The 13471-nt window shown below is 40.1% G+C and overlaps 1 protein-coding gene and 1 long non-coding RNA gene across 2 annotated transcripts in view; both read left to right on the top strand.

The window, feature by feature from the left end:
- The window catches only part of LOC116975094, a 562120-nt gene that overhangs the window by 214513 nt on the left and 334136 nt on the right, over window positions 1-13471 (top strand). The window lies entirely within an intron of this gene.
- The window catches only part of znf804a (zinc finger protein 804A), a 256030-nt gene continuing 248804 nt past the window's right edge, over window positions 6246-13471 (top strand). The window contains exon 1 of the mRNA XM_033023805.1: window positions 6246-6707. Coding sequence (XP_032879696.1) covers window positions 6597-6707 — 111 coding nt within the window. The 5' untranslated portion in view covers window positions 6246-6596. The remainder of the gene's footprint in view (window positions 6708-13471) is intronic.

Below are 13471 nucleotides of genomic sequence, written 5' to 3'. Positions count from 1 at the left end.
GCAGCCGTCGGCACTTAGATCACCCACAGTGGGATCAGCTGTGCCCTGTGTAGCCACCGCGCCGGCCAAATCAACGCAGCCGGGCGGCAAGGCAAAACACAAAACAAACAGAGTCGTGGACTCGGAGGAGTCCGACTCTGATACACCACGGGAGGCCAGCGACCGAGAGCGCTGGACCCGTATGGAACGGTGTTTGGAGCATCTGCTCCAGCGTGACCGGCTCCGGGATTTGGAGTCAGGCCACTGTGGGCACTATATCAAACCCGCAGCAGCACCTTTTCAAGGGCTGCACGATGTCTCCACCTTATCAGAGGGGAGCACCTCGAGTCAGTTCTGGGCTGACTTGGAAGAGGGCACCGCAGAAGAAAACACCAGTGCATGCATGGGGTGCAGGGTGAAGAAAATTTGCTGGATATGGTGTAAGCTTCATGCAGCCAGACCAAACAGGGGCAAACCTGGAGCCTAAGCTTGCAACAAGCATTGACTACATGTCACTAAACCAGCTACAGGAACAGGCTGTGCTGGATACAACAGAGACATTTAACACCAGGAAACTGCATTTCCCTGAATGTGCCAATTGTAAACAGCTGCATCTGGAAGCACATCGGGCCACGGGCAGAAGATGGATGTGAAGTTTCAAAAAGTCCTGAAGTTACTAAACTTCAGGAATAACCGCTTTTGCCCGTACGGTGGCACCACGGCCATGTCCCAAGGCCAACAGGACGCGCAGGCACTGCTATGCAACACTCAGCACGAATTAAATAGCATTAGAAAAAGTGCCATACAGCCAACGCTAAATCCAAAATTCGCGGGGCTGTGTAAGCCTGGAGCCACCAAACCGCCCATTCTCCTGTTCAGGAGGCAACTTGTCAAAGCAGGTAAAGGAGCTGGACGAAGAAGCCAGAACTTTGGGGTTAATTAAAGGATCAACCTACCCTGCTAAAAACCCACCATAACCTACGACAACCCTACGTACCCACTGGCAGAACTGGTGAAATTTTGAGGGCTCGGCACTCTAAACATGAGTCTTTTAGGCCATGGCCCAGGCCGACCCTCCTGGAAGATGCGGGTAACCCCAATAACACCAGCAACCAACCCGAAGAGCCAACCACCAGCACAGCAACGGAAGAACTTCAGGAAGAAGTAGTCCTGCCACTGGTAACAATGGAGGTAGGGGGTCTGGTTCCCCAAATAATATGGGAAGCATGGAGGTTGGGGGAAGACTGTATTAAGGTTTAAATGCATGGAGCATGCTAACATCCGATACTTACGTCTTAAGCAGTATCCAGGGTATGCCATGGAGTTTGTACACCAAAACAGCCCTCCAGTTCAACACAAACCAAACCGAGAATTTGTGCTCTCTGATAGGTAAAAAACAGAAGCACAAGTTGAACTGGAGCGACTTTACATAAAAGGTGTAATTCAGACAACACAACACGAACCATTAGAATTTGTGTCCAATATATGTACTAAAACCAAAAAAGATGGTGGTTGTCGCATCATCATAGATCTGACAAATTTGAATACATTTGTACAATATATTCACTTCAAAATGGAAACCTTTGTTACTGCTAAACAACTAATTTCCAAAGGGTACTTCATGGCTAGCATCGATTTAAAAGATGCATACTATTCAGTACCATACGAGGTGACCACAGACGTTACTTAAAATTTAACTGGATGGGACAACTCTAGCAATATAAAGCGCTGCCAAATGGTCTAACATCAGCCCAATCTGTACACAAAAATTTAAAAACCAGGCCTAGCGTTTCTACGCAAACGCAAACATATGGTTATGGCATATTTGGATGACATACTCATGTGGGCATAACTTTGGAATTAGCCATATTAACTGTAACAGCCACAAAAACAGTTGTTTGGGAAAAACTGGGATTATCATCCATCCAATTAAATCTAAACTAACACCGTCCACTACTATGGACTACTTGGGATTCACCATTGATTAAGTTCACAACGGTGACACTACCCAAGGGAAAGGCCAGAGAAATAATAGAGGTTGTAGCAACCTCATTGACATCACAAATCCATCCATCAGATTGGTAGCCAAAGTAATTGGTAAAATGGTGGCTGCTTTCCCAGCCACACAATTTGGATTACATTACCAAAATTTACAGAGAGCTAAAATTCAAGCTCTAAAAATCAATGCAGGTCACTTTAACAGACCTATGAGACTACCAATTCAAGCCAAAACGGAGCTAAAATGGTGGATTGATAACATCTGGCTTTGTTTCAAACCTATCATTGTCAGTAACCCTTTGATGGTACTACAAACGGATGCCAGTGCACTGGGATGGGGAGCCACCAATACCATCACCAGCTGTGGAGATAGATGGACAGTGCAGGAGGCATCCTTCTTACTGACACTGGGTATAAATTACTTGGAAATGTTGGGTGCAGTTCATGGTGCATCCAGAGAAATATTTGGATATCAGCCACTTACCTACCGCGGAGACTAAGTTTAGTGGCAGACACCAGGTCACGCAAATTTAATGAAAACACCGAATGGATGTTAAACAAAACAGTGTTTGCTGAAATCACAGCAAAATACGGGAAACCGGATATCGATCTTGTCGCATTTAGAAGATATCTAACTATGTTTTATGGGAACCAGACCCTGGGTCAACGGCAACAGATGCATTTTCGTTGCATTGGGGGAAATGGTTTATTTACGCATTCCCTCCCTCCTGCCTCATCAGTCGGGTATGAAGGAAAATACAACAAGACTCTGCGTCTGGTATTTGGGAGTACCCGATTGGCCTACTCAACCATGGTTCCCAGTTGGGCAAAACATGGTATTCGAACCATGTATTACAATCCCACACAGACCAGATCTACTACTACATCCCGTGACGGGATAGCCATCCAAGCCATAAAGCTGGAACCTGCTAATTTGTAGAGTTTAAAAACACCGCTTCTACAACTGGGACTCACGGACCGAACAGCAAACATCATCTCGGCGGCCCAAAGAGAGTCAACCAAGAAGCAATAGCTGGTCTACATCAGAAAGTGGGAAACGTACTACCATAAGAACAAAACCACCAACAGAAATATCAACATCCCATCTGTTCTGGAATATCTGGCAGGCCTCCACTATGATGAGGGGCTCAGCTACAGTGCCATCAACAGCGCCAGAAGTGCCCTGTCGACATACCTATGGCAAGGGACAGAGCGTTACACGGTAGGGACTCACCCTCTGGTAACCAAGCTCATGAGGGGAATATTTAACACAAACCCCCAAAAAAACAGGTACTCCCATATATGGGATGTAAGCATTGTCCTGAAAGCACAGTCATGGTAATGGCACTGGTCACGGCACAGAGGGTTCAGTCACTGCACAGACTGGACAACGTGACCTCCTCACATGACGATATTACGTTCCATATTTACGAACTAGTAAAACAGAACAGACAGGGGTCAGCAGGCCTCAATATCCAATGTAGGTCATACCCTGCAGATGACCGCCTCTGTATAGTTAAACATCTATCACTATACATGGTGAAAACTAAAAACCTGAGAGGCAATGAGAAGGGACTGCTGATCAGCCATAAGAAACCTCACAAAAAAGTGACGGTCCAAACGATCTCGAGATGGCTGAAAAAGGTACTGACGCGGGCTGGGGTGGATACTAATGTGTTCAAATCTCATTCCACCAGGGCCGCAGCTACATCAGCGGCAGTACGACTGGATGTGCCCATGGACCAAGTCCTCGAAGCAGCAGGATGGTCAGGGGAAAGAACTTTCCAGTTATTTTATAACAAACCAGTGAGAGAGACTGGAACATTTGCAGAAAGAATTTTAAAATTCTGTAAATTAATTAAAACCCATAAATAGGGTTATATTTGTGTTAATACATTTTATGATTTCAATAACGAATCATGTGCAATTATGTTAACACTATTCCTCCCACAGTCAAGGCAGACGTGTGCTTGGACGTTTCTACGGCATGAGATCACAGAGCTTTGAAGTCTTCACGTAGTCACTCACGTGACTCCGAAGTAAAATAGTAAGATTAAACGAGAACTTACCAGTTTGAAGTTTGATCTGTATTTTATGAGGAGTTACGATGAGGGATTACGTGCCCTCCGCTCCCACCCAGATCATATATACTTAACTGGTACCTCTTCTCTAATCTTACTATGTTTAGTCATTACAGTTATCTGTGATCTCACACCGCTGCATTGAAGAATGACACGCATGCGTCCTAGCGGGCTTCTTCACGTAATCCCTCATCGTAACTCCTCATAAAATACAGATCAAACTTCAAACTGGTAAGTTCTCGTTTAATCTTACTATTCACATTAGTTCCATGTAGAAATAAGGAACTGCAGATGCTGATTTACAAAAAAAGACACTAAGTGCTGCAGTAATTCCACGGGTTAGGCGACATCTCTGGTGAACAAGGATAGGTGACGTTTCAGGTCGGGATCCAAATGTCACCTGTCCATGTTCTCCAGCGATGCTGCCTGACCCGTTGAGTTACTTCAGCATTTTATGTGTATTTTTTGTCACACTGGTTCAAAGTTATTTCACCTTCGTATCCACTCCTCACAGCCAAAAATTAATCTACAAATCTGCACATCTTTGGGATGTGGGAGGAAACCCACGCAATCACAGGGAGAACATGGAGACTCCACACGATGCCGCGCCTGAGGTCAGGATCGAACCCAGCTCTCTGGTGCTGGGAGGCAGCACCTCTGCCAGCTGAGCCAATACCTCAGGCAACTTTCTCTCAGTTACTTTTGCATAAATCTGCATCAATAGTATATTTTGCTATTAAATGTTACAAAATGTTATAACAATCAATTCGAATAGATTTGACATTTAAGAGAAGCTATTATCATAAATATCCCTCCACTATATGCAAAACAGGCAAAACTTGCAGGCTTAGTCGTATGAATTCTAATACTTTTTCTTCGCCAAGGGATATAAATTTCTTACTTGGTTTAATAAAACTTCTAAAATGTTTTAAATGAAGTAGACAATAACTTCATTGAAGTCGTGAACAAAAATCACTAAACACGTTAATTGGTTCATTAAAAACAGCATGGATACATTTTTACCCCCCAACGATTTTGTATAAATGATTCATGTGAAAGGGATTGTTATAGATTCAGTATAATACATATCAGCAAAAATTAAATTAATAGAGGTACCAACAAAATTTTCTGGCCCATTTTGAATACTTTGCAAAATAATTATGTTGTACGAAACCCAACCGATAGATTAGATCAAATTCATTGAAATTCTTACATTTCTGATGACTGCTTACTGGAAAAATAGTAAATTGCCATTAAGAAGCGGCAGCTAAAATGAATTCAATTCAAGGCCCCATATGGCTGGCCATCTGGGAATTCATAGATTTACTTCAGGGATATTTGAAACACATCAGCCAAATTGCATGAAGAAGTCATGTGTAATCAGGAGAGAGAGAAAAAAAAAAGAGACGTCTACAAAGAAAGCAGAGATTTTCTTGTGTTTTGGATACAAATTAATTCAGGGGAGAAAATAGGAAACTAAAACACAAATACCCAAGATTGAGAGCTGGTGAACAAACTATATTTCACAGGAGGCATTGCACAAACAGTTATAGCACATTGCAAAGTGGTGTTAGTCAGATAAAACGATGCTTCCAATGGGATCTCTCTAGTGGCGTGTGTAATAGTAAATGAGGCAATTCAATTACATGTTGCCTCCAGACAATGTTTAGAAATAACCGTCCTAATTTGCCATCTCTCCTGTGAGGTCCTGGCACATGTCACAGTTCCCTCAGTTATTTTGCTCTGTCAGACCTGAATGTGTTAATGTGACTGCGATGTGACTAAATGATTGTTCATAGTGATTTTCTTAGGGTGAAATGATGGGCTGCCACGTGGGCTGTTTGGTGTCAGCAGTGAAACTATAGTTCTGGAGAAGGGTCTCGACCCGAAACATCACCCATTCCTTCTCTCCAGAGATGCTGCCTGTCCCGCTGAGTTACTCCAGCTTTTTTTTGTCTATCTTTGGTTTAAACCAGCATCTGCAGTTCCTTGCTACACATATAGCTCTTGGATCCTCTATGAAACTCTTTCACCTGCCCTCGTCTTGCACTGATTCTTATGAATGCTGTTGTAGCTGTCTGCTGGTTGGTGGACGTTTGCCATGTGTATGACTGTGTGAGGTTGAGACGGCAATGTGTAAAAGCAGCATGTGACATATGTACTTCACAGACAGCTTTCAGTATTAGGCTAGTGGCTTTCTTCCATTGGCCCGGTGCGATAGACCAGCGGCTCTTTGTGGTGTGTGAATATTCTGCCTGTGAGAGACTGAGATTCAGGACACTCATTCGCGCAGCAGAGATGCAAAGAGATTGGGCACACTGCTCTAAGCAGGGCGAATCAGCAGTAGACGGAAAAGCTGACTAGCTAATGCCTCATTTGCTTATGCTGCGGGACCAGTGTGAAACAAGAGAGAAAAGAGGAGCAGCGTTCATTGAGTGAGCAGCACCGTGTGTTCCCAGCACAGATCATCAGCAGGCTTCTCGTTTGCAGTCCACTTGAACTGTGTGTGCACTGTGTGCATGGGAGCTACAGCAGCATATGGCGTGTTACTATATTGTCATCAGCTCTACACACCTTAGCAATGGCCATTTCAGAAACATCAAGGGAGTTTTCCGTGGCCCTCTCTGCAAGAATGGAAACAAGACACTGGTATTTGTTTTATTTTAAGCGTTTTGCAGAAAGTTAAACTGACAAGCTTAAAGTTTACGAGCTAATCTAATCGATAAAGTAAAATGTGTGCTGGGTGAAATTTAAATCTTGCTGCTGTTTATTTGTAATTTCTCTCAGTAGTTTTTGGGTTAATGAAGTGAGGGGAAGCTGATATGTGCATTGATTACTTGCAATGACTTAAGATGACTTAATCAATAAATGGCTGCAATGAAATATTTTACACGCGTGCCGAGAAATGCCAGTAAAATGCAGCAAAATGTAATTACCTGTCATTGTGTTATTTAGGGTTCTTTAGCTAAATCAATCCTCACTTTAGTGGTTTTGCGGAGTTCTCCAAATCACCCTGGATTAACTGTCGTAAAAGCAGGAGTCTGATCATTTTAAGGAAAGGGCAGTGTTTAACCGTTTGTTATTTAATTGTCATGGAAATAACAACAATAACTACCTGTTATTTGCGGATATTTTCAACTCATCCCCTCCATAATCTTCCATTTGCTGGGCTCCCTAACAACAGCTGTGTAAAATACATGCAACTTGTTAACTCCTCATCTGCTAGTTTGCTTTCGGAGTCTAATTGTATTTTGTCCGAGTTATGAGTTGAAGTGCCTAATGAAAGGGTGAAGGAGAAAGGCACTTGGTCAAATCTCCAGCATGGATTAACTAGAAGGGAAATCTCATCAGATGGCCTTCAAGGTGATTTTACCTTGTAATATGTGTTTGGGTACTAGGTTTAGACAGTTCAATCCAATTGTGCCACCTTCACCCTCAGCTACTTGTTTAGCTGCTTTTTATAAAGTTATGCTGTACTTTGTATAATCAAGAGCAGACCAAGGCCACCCAGGTATGTCTGCTGTTCACAGCTTTACGTCATTTTATAGCACAAAATAAGATTTAGCAAATTAACAGACTTGCATGTAAATGCATTAGACTTTTGTTCTTGTAGAAGCTGATACTAAACTAAAAACTAAATGGGGAAAATGACAGTAGCCAGAGATGGAATTGATTTTCACTTGGTTAAAAGTTTACTTAAAACTTAGAAACCTTGAACGTTGTCAAGCGGAAAGAACATTAAACCTGCAGCAATAATGTGTTAACACCGTGATTGGAGGCATACATCTAAAGTTCCAAAATTCTACGATTTGGACTCAAAATTAGGCATCTGAGAATAACAACTAATTTACCTACGCTGCAAGGTTACTGTGGAGTATACTCATGGCTATTACATATAACTACATGAATGTCTGAAGTTTCAGCTGGTGTTTTTCTGTTGTAAACTCGTTTGCCAGAGGAACAATAATAGGAAAGATTGGGAAAAGCCTAGTGATTTGTCCGGTAGTGTTTCAGCTGTGTAAACTATATGTATGTTACAAGTGCCTGTGGTTTAACAGTACAATTACTGAAACCATACCGGCAAATGAATAGCCTGGAGTTTGGAACATACTGAGAAACAGAGTGTGTAAACATTTTCCAAGCTTGTGGTGATTGCAGGTCAGTAGAATGAAAAATGCAACCAGTGAATTAAGAAACATTGTTTTAAAGATTCAAACAAAACAAAAATATCAAGAGGAAACAAATATGTTTCCTAACCATTCGAAGCAGTTGAACATATTAAATTTATAAATTAGCAATTTCAGCATTTTCTGAGTTTTCCATTCAAATTTTTGTGTATTCCAGCTCTGAAATGGTGAAAATGATTTTTTAATTCAATTAATGCTCCATGATTAATAAAAAAAATCAGCCAATTTCCTTGGCTTTAAACAAAGATTTGTAAAAAAACTCACAGAGATCATACGTTGAACTCCAGTTCATTCCACCTAGAAGGGATTATAAAGATTAATGGAATTTATCCTGAGCAAGATAAGTTTTTATTTTGATGGTGGTGGAATGTAGAAGTGAGGCAGGTTATTCCTTTGTGATACTCCACCGAAAGTGCATGAATTTTGGGCACTGCACTTAGAGGGTTAAATTAAAGCAGGGACTTGAGCGAAGTTTACTTGCGTTTCGTTCAGTCTGAATGGTTCGTGGATGATCTGAAATATTCAAAGTGGAAAAAATTGCAGTTTCAGAGAAGCTATCTCTTCTGCTGGGGAAAATGATAATAAAGAAATTGAATCTTAGGACACTTAGAACCTTTTTTTTGTGTTTTAGTGAATGGAGAGTGAAATACTCATACTCTCTCCCCCAAGAATCTGTGACATTGGGCCAATTGTATCTCCCAGGACCAAGATTGATCCCGTTTTGTTAAGAAAATGGATCGAAAGATGTGGATCAAAAGTTAGCAAACAAGGCCAGGGTACAGTAGGCATGAAACAGACCTGGTGGGAAGGGGTGTGGGGGTGGCAGGAGTTGAATGGGCTATCCATGATTCTATGCTCCATAAGTAAGGCAAAGTCCCATGCAATGGCAATGGTACTTTATTGTCACATGTAGCTAGGTACAGTGAATTTCCTTTCTTTGCAAACAGCGCTGTAAACATTTTACTATTCATGTGAACAATCATACGTAAAGAGTATAAGAATAGTAGACAGTGCACAAAAGTTGCTACGTTTACCAAGACTGAACTGTGGCAAATTGCTCTATAGATATCCAAGTATAGTTCATATTTTCAATAATTTTATGTTCTATAAATGTAGCTGTTAGCTGTTATCTAATGGTTTCCATTCACTATTTGAATATTAGATATTTCAAATATATTTGATGAATTTAAAATGGTCATTGTTAAATGTTTACCATGAGCAATGAAACTTGAATAAAATCTATGCAACAAGGGAGAGTCAGTTCACATAATACTATCCTGGTGATAATAGCAAGGCACTGATATGCTTAATGAGGTTAAATGGGTTGAGGTATAGATTTTATATTCAAGGGAAACGTAAGAACTAAAATGTAGTAATTTTGTTATTTCTGTACGCTGAGTGATTAAACACAATGTGGTTGAGCTATTACTATTTTCATTCAAAGTGAACAAAGGAAGGGTTTCAGGATTAAAACAGGTCGGTATTTTGAAAAGCTACCAGACTGTGGCAGCAGTCAGCAAGATGAAATGGTTTGGACCCATACGGAATCTAAAACCGGTGTCAGAGACAGGTTGATAAATTATATATTTTATGTGCTGCAATAATGTACATTGAATTCCATCTCGATTGAACAGAGCACATTCAGCCAAGACTCTTGGTAGTGATTACCAATGGAGTATATGTTGTACTTCAGTAATCTATAAATGGGATTTATTTAAAGAATTGTTTCGTTGAATGTAAAATTGCAAAGGAGAATCTGTAAAACTTGTTTCTTCTTGAAAACGCAAAGCATTGGCAAGCGGCTCGTTCAAGTCAATTATGTGGGCCAACTGTTCTCGGTAATAAGATTGGGAGATCACAGAAGCCCATCACTCCCAATAATTTGTATTAATGGAATGAATTTTACATGTCCTATTTTGAAATGTTAGATGTTGCACAACAGAGAAAATGTCCTTGAGGAAGGGACTAACTTTCATTCCCAGCTAATGGAGCTCTGATATTAGGGATGATTCCAGCTTGGGAAAAATGTGTTACATGAACAATCTGTTACTTCCGTATGAAGGGTCATTCAAGGTAAGTGGAAACGAAGGAAAATAACATGGAGGTGGGTGAAAGGCAAGGGCAAAATGCAATGCTATTGTGTTCTCCATTAAACTTGTTGTTTAAATGGAGATATGTGTATCTGCGGATGTGGACTCATGTGATATCTGAAACCATTCACAGCAGTACATAAAATGGACAGCTTGGAAATTGTTTGTTTTATGTTACGAATGGATTAACTGTATTATTTAACTAATTCTCACACTCAGAGCCTAGCTATCTACAAATGACTTTATTAAATTTGATTTATATTCAGGATAAACTCAGATGATAAATTCCAACCATCTTTAATTAAATTAAAAGAATATAAAACCTCATCATGGGCATTATGATATAATCTAGCAGAATGACAATCAGCTACAAATGGAAAATGTAGCATTTGGATTACAGGATATCTTCCATTTTGGGTTAAAATAGTCTACTGATGGATGTAATACATAACCTTTTGTATAAGTTTCTAATTTTTATTTCACATGAAATGACAAGAAAATGCTAACGATTCAATCACTGTGGGGAAGGAAGGCATCACTAACTATTTCTTCCTATTTAAATTCTGCCATCTGATGTTTTGACAGCTATTTATGTTTACTATTTATTTGAAGGAAAAGAGCTGGAAAAATGAGGTTATCTATTTTTTAAAAAGGACACAATTTCCATGTTCATTCTTTTAATGAAAGATAACAAAATCGGTACAATTCACTTTAAATTCATTGGGAAAGTTATTTTAAGGCAGTTTTACTTTGGGTCTCGAACATGGTTGTGACAGCAGTTACAAGTTACTGCATAATCTTCTAAATGTGGATTAAACCAAATCTCTCTTCAGATGTGCTTTAATAATCTTAAAGAGCATCTGTCCATCATTTAATGAGTTCAGCATTAGTCACAATTTTTATGGCATTATATAAGCAATAAGAATTAATGCCAGTTTATGGAGAATTTAAGACAACGCATTTGAAGTTTTAAGTTAATGATTAACATGAGTAGTGCTAATCAAAAGTACCTCAATTTTGTTTTAATATCTGTGTTATTGCATCAACCGCATTATATGTAAGGTGTTGATTAGAACTATTAAATTGATGTGTCAACAACATCTGGCTGCATCATTATTCCTGAAAAAGCTTTTTATTTTAAGCCTTGGATTTTATTTGGGAGGCAATACTGTCTCGTCCAGCTCCTCTGTAATTCCTCAATTTAAACCCACTAAAGTATATTTTCAGCTTCTGATTCACAGGTAAGTGCTACGATACAATACGACAGAACTTTATTTATACCAGGTGGGAAATTGATCTGCCAACAGTCATAAAACACATCAAGATACATGAAACATGAAATTAAAGTGACGAGTACAGAGTCCAGGATTGGGGATGTGCAAAGAATGCTGTGAGGGGTCACTTACACAAAAAGTGATGTATGCAAACTTTAAATATAATTGCATTTATGTACAGATTTGAATTCAGTATGATGCAAAAATGGAAACAGCTTTATGTTTGTTTACAGTATTCATAACATCATGATGTCGAGGTTGTGTTTGAGTGGTTCAGAAATAATTAGAATTATGATTAAAGAGAGCACAGCACTCCTTCGTGGAATTAAGATTAAATGGAGGTATATGTTACTTTATGGAACAACAGCGCATATTATCTTTCCATAAGGTACATGTTACTTGCATGAGGCACGAGTAGATGTCCCACGTCATTTGGATACACCTGCTGTTTTGATTGATGGCATGGACAAATATTAGTTCAATTACATCATGGTCCACCTATCTTCAATCAGCATAGTCAAGTTTGATGAATATTTTGTTCATTATTTCACGTGTAGGTATATAAATCAGATTTACCCACAGCTCATTTCAAAAGCTATGAATGTGGCCCACTGTGAAGATTACCATTTCATATTTGACTTCATCTTACTTTTGCGTAACTAGTGTCATGGAGTCCTACAGAATGGAAACAGGACCTTCAGCCCAGCGTATCCATGCCAACTAAGATGCCCCATCTACACTAGTCCCATCTGCCCACATTTGGCCCATTTCCCTCTAAACCTTTCCTATCTGTGTACCTGCCCAAATGTCATTTAAATGTTAAATTCACCTGCCTCAACTACCCCCTCTGGCAGCTCGTTCCATACACCCACCACCCTCTGATTAGAAAAGGTTGTCCCTCAGTTTCCTATTAAATCTTTCCTCTCTTCACCTCTTGCATTGATGCACAAATATTGAAATTATGTTTTGTTCATCTGTGCTTGTAATACAGGGGGTGATAACACTTCAGATCTATATTTCACTAGAAAGTAGACATTGATATCTTCACTGATGATAAAAATACTGTTGTGACGGGATGTTCTTTCAGCACATCAGTTGACACAGCTGTCGTTCCACTGAAAATTCACAGTTAAAACATCACAGGGAAATGGCTGATGACAATGACATCTGCTTCCCTCTTAAGTTTTACAATATCCTGCATTTCATTTGTGAATAAATAATTACTTTAAAAATGGTTGTATTGCAAACAGAGGTCTCTGTTTATTTCACCTCTCACTTTCACCCTCATTCAATGCATAATGTACAACCTACTGACTCAACAAGCAGTTTCTGTTACTCACTCATGACACAAAACCATCTCTATGTGATCAAGGAAAGGCACAAGATGCTGGAGTAACTCAATGGGCTAGGCATCATCCCAGGAGCCTGGATCCCATGGATAGGATCAGGACCATTCCTCAGTGTTAGTCCAGCATTTTAGTGTGTGTAGGAGGGAATTGGAGATGCTGGTTTAAACCGAAGATAGACACAAAAAGCTGGAGTAACTCAGCGGGACTAAAGAAGAGTCTCGACCCAAAACGTCACCCAATATATATATATTTGGTACATTATTGTTGTTTATTATGGTTTGGTTTAGTTTAGCCCTTCGGCCCATGGATCCACACCGACCAGCGATCCCCGCACATTAATGCTATCTTACACACATTAGAGACAATTTACACTTGGAGCAAGCCAATTAACCAACAAACCTGTACGTCTTTGGAGTGTGGGAGGAAACCGAAGATCTCGGAGAAAACACACGTGGTCACGGGCGGAACGTACAAACTCCGTACAGACAGCACCCGCAATCGTGATCGAATCTG

The sequence above is a fragment of the Amblyraja radiata genome, chromosome 7 (genome assembly GCF_010909765.2).
Source record: "Amblyraja radiata isolate CabotCenter1 chromosome 7, sAmbRad1.1.pri, whole genome shotgun sequence".
Taxonomy (NCBI): domain Eukaryota; kingdom Metazoa; phylum Chordata; class Chondrichthyes; order Rajiformes; family Rajidae; genus Amblyraja; species Amblyraja radiata.
The sequence above is the reverse complement of the archived record's forward strand: the minus strand, read 5'-3'. Positions and strand labels throughout refer to the sequence as shown.